This window comes from Sinocyclocheilus anshuiensis, unplaced genomic scaffold (assembly GCF_001515605.1).
Source record: "Sinocyclocheilus anshuiensis isolate Anshui unplaced genomic scaffold, SAMN03320099.WGS_v1.1 scaffold1061, whole genome shotgun sequence".
Lineage (NCBI taxonomy): Eukaryota > Metazoa > Chordata > Actinopteri > Cypriniformes > Cyprinidae > Sinocyclocheilus > Sinocyclocheilus anshuiensis.
The window spans coordinates 10,124-19,028 of NW_015557104.1; the positions used below are offsets into that span (position 1 = coordinate 10,124).

General features: G+C 38.7%; 1 protein-coding gene across 1 annotated transcript in view; it reads right to left on the reverse strand.

Annotated features, from left to right (window-relative positions):
- LOC107677634 (deoxynucleoside triphosphate triphosphohydrolase SAMHD1-like) overlaps nucleotides 1-7,303 on the reverse strand; it is a 16,166-nt gene extending 8,863 nt beyond the window's left edge. The window contains exon 1 of the mRNA XM_016472619.1: nucleotides 7,087-7,303. Coding sequence (XP_016328105.1) covers nucleotides 7,087-7,240 — 154 coding nt within the window. The 5' untranslated portion in view covers nucleotides 7,241-7,303. The remainder of the gene's footprint in view (nucleotides 1-7,086) is intronic.
- Nucleotides 7,304-8,905: the final 1,602 nt, after the last annotated feature.

Below are 8,905 nucleotides of genomic sequence, written 5' to 3' on the forward strand. Positions count from 1 at the left end.
AATACAACAAAGAATATCGTTTACATGTAGCGTGCATAGGTAGCGCTGTGTGTGTGTGAAACAAAGCGACGGCGAGTTTACGGTACGTTAAATACAGGTGCGTTGCTCATCCATTCAGATGAACTGAAAAACAGCACAGATCGCTTGGCGGAGAGTGAAACTCTGTATTTACAAAAATGTGAGGGGTGTACTCACTTCTGTGAGATACTGCATATTTATTTTAAATATTTTAAATGTTCTTTAATGTTATCCATCGTTTTTTTTTTAAAGTGTCGGTTCAGGCACCGGTACCGTTTCAAAAGTATTGATTTGGCACCGGTATTGTAAAAAAACCAATCGATACTCAACCCTAATGACAACGCAGTGTGGCGATAAACAGACCATTAGCTGTTCTTACAGCAGGAATTTCTTATTATTGTTGATATAAATGTTGCAAATAAACAGGAGACTCGGATGTATTTTGAACGGTCATATGCACACACAACTGTGTTCAGATAGCGGTCTTGATGAGTATTCATTACGTGAACATAATCAGATGAGGAAGAACCCGCACATTAGGTCTGCTGCTGTCTGTGTCATTAAAGTGCCTGCAGTGTGTAATGTAGCGGTCTGTGAATATAAATCATCTGCAAAGTTGTAAAGCCTAAAGTGCATGATAAATGAAGTTATTGTCTCCCAAAATAAAGAATGCCTCTGAAGAGTGAGTGAGGCGAATCTCATCCCCGGGGTCACACATTAGCATAATGCCTGCTATGTTCTACGTTGGCCGGCCGCGAACAACTTGACCAGCACGTGATTTTACTGACGACTGCTTCTCTAAACGCTTGCTCTTGAAAGGTGAATCAGTACCCGGTTTATCTGGACCAGCTGCTCCACTGAATCACCACCTGTGAATCTGATGAATAATAGAGCTTTATATTTTCTACTGAGGATTCAAAATACACAACTATGACAACTGATAGTTTTCACGTCACGCTCTTACAGGAACATCCACATGGAGGGCAAAACAAGGCTTTCCTCCACTGACCGCCAGTGATTTTTACCAGGTTTGCATTAAATAGTAAGAATGATATTTAAAGGCCAAATTCACTACACACATTGATGATGCAGACTTTATACAGGAAAGCAGATGAACCCAGAATATAAACGCAATGCGCAAAGTTTAAAGGGGTCATATGATGCGATTTCAATTTTTCCTTTCTCTTTGGAGTGTTACAAGCTCTTGGTCCGCTCACTCAAGCCGGCCTCCGCTCACTCTAGCCTGTGTGTGAGACGCTGTGTTTCTCGTTGTGAAAGCGAAATTACTTTGTTTGGCCTTCCAAAAGAGGACACGACTAGAAATCAGTGGTTAAGTTGTATTTACAACACTGTTCCAGAACACTTCAACCCAAATATTCAGATGTGTGCAGCACATTTTATGGAGGACAGTTTACTGATCCTGGGAGAGTAGACTACAATGCCGTTCTGACGCACAGACTGTAAGTACGTTTTATATATTTAAAGAGTTTTTATATTTAATATTTTTTAAATTTAAAGCGAGTTTTTTGGGCAGTGTAGAGTAGGGCTTGTTGTTTGTCATTTCTCCGATCACGAATGCAGACATGGTTTTATGTTTAGGTGGCGCGATGCAACGCAACGCGTTAAAAGACAGTATAAGTCATTATAATCCATAACTATGTCCCCACTGGATGCAGCAAATGCCTCGCTTTTAATGTTTTTGTCTCGTTGTGCCGGGACAAGGCATCACAGTATGGTAGGGGCGTAACATTTCCGTCTCATGCTTGAGGTATTCGGCCAATCACAACGCACTGGATAGCTGGCCAATCAGAGCACACCTCGCTTTTCAGACCGATGAGCTTTGTAAAAAATCGACGCGTTTCAGAAAGGCAGGGCATAGAGGAGAAACAATAATGTACAGTATGTGGAAAATAATGTTTTTTTAACCTTAAACCGCATAAACACATTTCATTACACCAAATACACAAAATACTGTTCTTTTTAGCAGCATCATATGACTCCTTTAATATGAAATGTTTTCCCATAGAAAACCATTACAAAGACTTAAGCACTTAACCATTTAGGGCACTGCGTTCATATTCTGGGCTCATTTGCTTGCCTGTATAAAGCACGCACCATCAATAAGCTGTGTACTGAATTCCATCTTTTAATATCACTGTTTTAAAGGCACTTTTAGTGTTTTCACATTAAACGTTTCAGAATGTCCCACTGTTTTTAGTGACTGAAATATTGAAATATAGCGGCGGGTGCTTTATTTGGATTGCTAATGGCCAGAACTTGCATTTTGTTCATATATTTTTATTTTATTCTTTTGAGAGGTGATCTAAATATTTTTGGATTGGAACAGATAGAAAATTGACAGTCTTGTAATAATGTATTTAATGTCAAAAAATCAATTCCGAGGGCAAATATTGCTTTTTTTTATTTTAATTAAACTTTACAAACAGAACAGACATAGTCAATGTATAGTCTGAGCTGCACTAATACATATAAACACAGAAAAAACACAGAGCTAATCAAGTAAATATGTTAAAGGACTCGCATATAGAAAGAGTCTTAACTTATTTCTTGTTATATGAATGAAAAATCGTCTTGATATATAACTGAATTTCTTTTTTAAGAACCAAAAACAAAATTAAATGTATAATGTAGTATCCCAGATAGCAAGAACGTTTGGGCCAAATGTGGCTGATAGCCGTCACATTTGGCCTAGGTATGGCATGGCTGAGCACATATGGGCCAAACTTTAACCGTATATGTTTTGCCATGGATTTAGAATTGGAGGGAATTTTCTTTGGATGACAATTTTTTTGAGGTATATGGTCCAGATGATTGCACACAACTGAGAGCCATATGTGGCTTGGCTATGGCACACCATGGAATGTGTTAACTTATGGTTAACATTTGGCTTTTATTTGGAAAAACACATATAAACTGCTGGCAGGTTAGTGGCAGTCCACATCTCAGACCATTCAACAATGCTATTGGTTGCTTTGTGTCTTCCCTTATTCCTATTGGTGGATTACTGAAATTTTGAAAATATATCCGTTATTTCCCGCTCTGCTTCCTCTTTCAATCGCCGTTAAAAAAGAAGAAGATGATGAAAAAGCTCCCTATTTAGGTTTGTGTTTTGTTCTTTTCGATAAGAAACAAAGGTTCATCTTTAAAATTATGTATATTTTATCAGGAAATTAAATCCATAAATGCCGTTTTGATGCTCTTTGATGTGGCGTGACAGACCGCTGCAAGTGGAAGCGCGGAGAGTAACCCAGTCAGCAAATTTCCTTTGGCACGGATCTGGATCATATCAACAGCTAAAGTGTGGCCCAGATTAGTATGGGATTACAATTCTGCCACAATTCTGAGCGCGAAAGATCATATTTTGAGCGCGCAAAAGCGCGTTTTGCACGCGCGCGAACTGAGTTTTGTGGAGAAAATGTTTGTCTCGCAAAGAAGAAAGTATTTAGAGCGCACGAAAATCAATTTTGCATTTAAAATAAGTTTTTGAATAAATCTTCAGGCTATACATTATTACTATACATTACATTATGTAATCGTAAGGTTTGTGTTTTGTTCTTTTCGATAAGAAACAAACTCTCATCTTTAAAATTATGTATATTTTATCAGGAAATTAAATCCGTAAATGCTGTTTTGACGCTCTTTGATGTGGCGTGACTGACCGCTGCAAGCGGAAGCGCGGAGAGCGACCCAGTCGCAGATCTGGATCATATCAACAGCTAAAGTGTGGCCCAGATTAGTTCGTGTTTGCCGGCCCAAAACTAGTCCACATCTTTTTAGCCAGAACTGAACCAAAACAGTGCCTTAACCCAACCCAGAGTGAGCCAAATATCATCATCCCTTCCCTTTAAAACTATTTTCTACTAGATAAATCGCGAAATAAACATGCTCATGTCATGTAATCTCAGCATTAAACCAGCATTAAACAGCATTAAGGCAAGTCATTCAGTGTCCACAGCTTGTTGCTAGAAAATTGCAATGTGCAGATGTGCAGGATGTGCAGTTGCATATAATTTTTTTTTTTTTTTTTTTTTAAGTGTTTCCCCCTGAGGTCCACTTATAGCGTTCATCAAAGTTTTTTTGCACAAGCAGTCATAATTTAGTTTTTTTGACCATTTTCCATTTCCATCCTATTAGTGACCTTTACAACTGTTATGCCGTTTTTTTTGTTGCTGTGTGTTTATGACTTCTTTGCATGTGAAATGCAAAGGCTTTGGAAAAGCCTGTACTGTATGTGCCGTAAAAACTGTGAAGATCTTTTTTTAATGATAGGATATGCAGAGCAGTAGGTGCTACACACAGCCAAGAAGAGCACATAGCTGGATGGATTTTACTACATTTTCCACTCATTATTAGTTCTTCGGGTGGTCAATGAATATTTTGGTGTTTAGTAATAACACTGGCCTATCTATTCTACTTCCTTCTTCTGAGCATGTCAAGTCACTAAACACCAAATAGGCGTTGTGTGTAAATTTATGTGGATTTTTGCCGTTTCTGCAAAGTATCTTAAAGTATCTATTTAAAGTGGTAAGATGCAATTGTATTTGTGGTTTCACTAGGAGGGAGGTATCAACCAAAAACTTTTTTGGCACCAGAACACACACACACAAAAAATACATAAATCTTGAAAACCTGGTAGCAATAGGAAAACCACAGCATGACTAGAGTATACAGAGTAAGATAAATAAGAGAGAAAGTTTTGGATGTAGGACTGACTGAGGTAAAAACTTCAGTGGTCTGTTGGATGGTGGCAATCTTTGTCCATCCCCACTTCTGGAAGAGCCGCACACGTGTGGGATTATGCAGAGTTGCTGACGGGTGCGTACGGAAGAAAGTGGGAAAGCGCTGGCGGTTGGACAAAGCTGGAGAACTGGAGCCGTATGAAAACTACAGAGAGACCGAGAGAGAGGGAGACAGTAGTTAAAAAGGTGGACGGATAGAGAGAGCACACTGGAAAGCTTATTTGATACCCCTGAAAAGAACGAAATTCAAAGCAAAAGCAGTGCAAAAATATGAGTCAGATTTCTGCACACACTGGAAGAAGGGTAAATGTCAACCTAGTGAAGCCAGAAACCTGAATAAATAAGCCAATCTGTTTCTACATCCAATGTTGATGTGTCAATACGTTAAAAACTGCAAAGCACAAAGGGAAGAGAAATTGATGCGTAGTGTATTATATCTGTGCAACAGTTATTGAGCCTTTCTTTTAACAGTTTTAAATTTCAGTTACTGTGTGCGTTAAAAACTATTTATAGTCTTTTCTACGCCCATGTTTTGTTCTCACAGACACCCGGTAGCAAGTAACAAAACATTAAACTCCGGCAAGAAGATAAAGTCCTTTTTGCAAAATCATAGACATGCATTTACAAATCAAGTATAATGGGAACACAGAATGATCTTGGAGAGAGCTTTACCGAGCTGACTGCTGTAACCGAACGCGACCAGGGTTTAAAGCCTGAACGAATGACTGACAGCCACAGCGGAGAAAAGAGTTTGTGTGAACTTCAATGTAAGGACTTAAATATTCATATGTAGCTCACATTAAGCTATCGTATGGCTTCAGAAGTAACACAGAATAATTCGCACAATCGAAAAAAAAAAAATTCCGGATTTGGATCGGCTCTCTCTGACCGATACCCGATCCGAGAAAAATGGCACTATCGGAGCCGATACCCGATATGAATATCGGATCGGCGCATCCCTAGTAAATATGGTTAAATAATGACATTTGGTTTATCAGCCACATGTGGGCCACATAAGGGCCGTCAGCCCTTTACAGAACTCAGCCATATAAGAATACCAAATAAGGTCCATATATCAGCCACATCTGTTTTTATTATTTGGCTCACTCTGGGTTGGGTTATGGCACTGTTTAGGTTCAGTTCTGGCTAAAAAGATGTGGACCAGTTTTGGGCCGGCGAACACAAACTAATCTGGGCCACACTTTAGCTGTTGATATGGGCCAGATGGAAATTTGCTGACTGGGATTCTTTTGTTTTATTTGCAGGAATATTAGTAAAACCAAATATGACGATCTCCAAGCACAAAGAAAAAGTGGGTCAATATTAGGAATGATAAATCTACACAAATCTTTCCAGAATTTCCTTCCATGAGAGCAGTGCCAAAATAACTCTACATCCTATTACACAGCTCAAACCTTTGGCCTTGTACATTTAACAAGAACATGCTTTTCTGAGCCGTATCTGTGCCAAATTTGAAAGGTTAAGCTACTTCCTTCACGTTATTTGCCAATAAATATTAGTTTGTTAAAGTCCAGATGGCCTTCCATCAGTCTATTCCAGGGGTGGCGAACTCCGGTCCTGGAGAGCCGCAGCCCTGCAGAGTTTGATTAGGGTTGAAGCAAAACTCTGCAGGGCTGCGGCTCTCCAGGACTGACGTTCGCCACCCCTGGTCTATTCCAATAAACTATGACAATGTGTGCTCTAAATATTTACAACTCCAGAGGCAAAACAAAGTTTCCCAATTGTAGTATCAAGTAAATCAAAAGTGGAAGGGGGCACAAGATTAATAAACAAATAAATAAACAACAAGCCTCCATAATGTAAAAGTGGTCTGCCAGGGTCTGCGCTTATTTAACGTGGCGGCGTCTGCAGCCCTCTTGGGCTCTGTGTGATCAGCTATGGCAAGCCACTATTGCGTTATTTTAATGACAAATGTCGAGAGCGCATTATTGTAGCGCGAAAGCACATTAATACAATGCGCGAGCGTATTGATATCAACAATTCCGTTTTCACTAGCTAAAATGCTAATTCTTGATATCAACAATTGAATCTGAATAACAGCCTACGGTGACATTTAACTAGTGTAAATTCAGTTCCTGATATCAAGAACTCATATCCTGCTAAAAGCCACAGCGGCTTGCCATGATCGGGCAGATTTATCTGCTTCTCTAGTTCAGTCTATGTCGCAGATCTGCTCCTCCGTCTCCTCTCTGCAGTGCTCGCTATGCACACGGATCGTGTAACATTAATAAACACAAGCATTATTCAAATCTAGTCGTTGTCATCTACTCATTGATCAGCGCGGTACCTCTGAACATCTGCTCCCATTGCTCGAGTCCTTCTCTGCGCAGATAGAAGACCGTTTCGGCCACGTCCCAGCGCCTGAAGTCCGCATCACAACCCTGCTTCTCACGCAGAACACCGTCTGCTTCTTCTCGTGGCCGTTTAATTCCTCTTTCCATCCTGAAACACTTCCGAAAGAACACACGCAGACTCTCGCATGGAAGCCGGTGTGGCGGCTCGCTTCTTCTTCTTCTGCTGCCGCTTCTTCTTCTAATAATGTTTTATGGCGGCTGGCAAACCAACTTCTGGTGCATTTACCGCCACCAACTGGACTGGAGTGTGATGCACTACTAATAATAAATAAATAAATGCTCCTGGTTAATCCTATTTCTTTAATATATTTTATAATAGCACCTAGGGCTGGACAATAATTCAATATATGTATCGCGATATAATTTTTTTCAATAACGGTGATATGATTTTTAAACACATTTCCGATATTTCGATATACATTACCAGTTTCCCATACATTGATTTATCTGTGCCTTTTGACCTCGTTGAATAAACATGAGCACTGCACGTTTCAAAATCATAACACGGCGCGGGTGTTTTATATGAATGTATCTCTGAAATAATAACCTTGGTCTCCAGCAACATTTCCAGTTTTTGTTATTGTTCGATTTTTTTTTTGCAGCGACTCGGAGCACTTTTCATACCCTTTTTTCTGGCTGAAGCACATTTGTTTCAATCTATAAGAATAATCAGCCTACACTACCAGTCAAAAGTTTTTGAACTGTAAGATTTTTAACTTTTTTTTTTTTGTTTTTTTTTGAAGAACTCTCTTCTGCTCACCAAGCCTGCATTTATTCGATCCAAAGTACAGCAAAAACAGTAAAATGTTGAAATATTTTTACTATTTAAAATTGCTGTTTTGGGAAAGAAATTATAGAAATTAATACTTTTATTTAGCAAGGATGCTTAAAATTGATCAAAAGTGATGATAAAGGCATTTATAATGTTACAAAATATTTCTATTTCAGATAAATAGTGTTCATATCGATATCGGAATTATATCGTATTGACCGAAATTAAGAAATATATCGTGATATAAATTTTGGCCATATCGTCCAGCCCTAATAGCACCATATATTTTACCTTGTTCTGCCTGCTCTTTCAAAAGGCTTGTCAAATTAAATGATTCAACACCCATGTTTCTTACTTCCTTCTTGAGTTTTAACCTTTCTTTTCCATATTTTTTACATTTTATGAAAACATGCACTATTGTTTCTGCCTGATTACAATAAATACATTGACCTGTTTCATGTATGTATTCATGTTTTCCTATATTAAACAGAGAAATAACTGTATCTTCTTTCCTATTCCTAAAAACACTTCTTCCATTTCCTACTTGCTGCTGACTATTATACATATGTCTGCCCACAGTCCCATACTTCTTGCCATTTGTAGTTTATGAATTCTTTAATTTTCCCTTTAACCTCATTTTTGCTAAGAGTCACTTGACTATCTATTTCTGTGCGTTTAAGAGCTTGCTTAGCTAGCTTAGCATGAGTTTACTCCACTTGCAAGGCTCGATATAAACACAATACTAGTTTGACACTTTGGAATAAATACTGCAGCAGCTGTTCTGCCAGAGATAGGGTCTTTAGACACATCAGTATATACAGTAGTGCTGGGCGGTATGACCAAACATTTATATCACGGTATTTTTCAAAATTATACCGGTTTCACGATACATGACGGTATTTTTTTTTCATGCATGACCGGGTGTTAACCATATTTTCTACTGATTGAGAGAGGAAATACTGCAGTATATTGACTTAGAA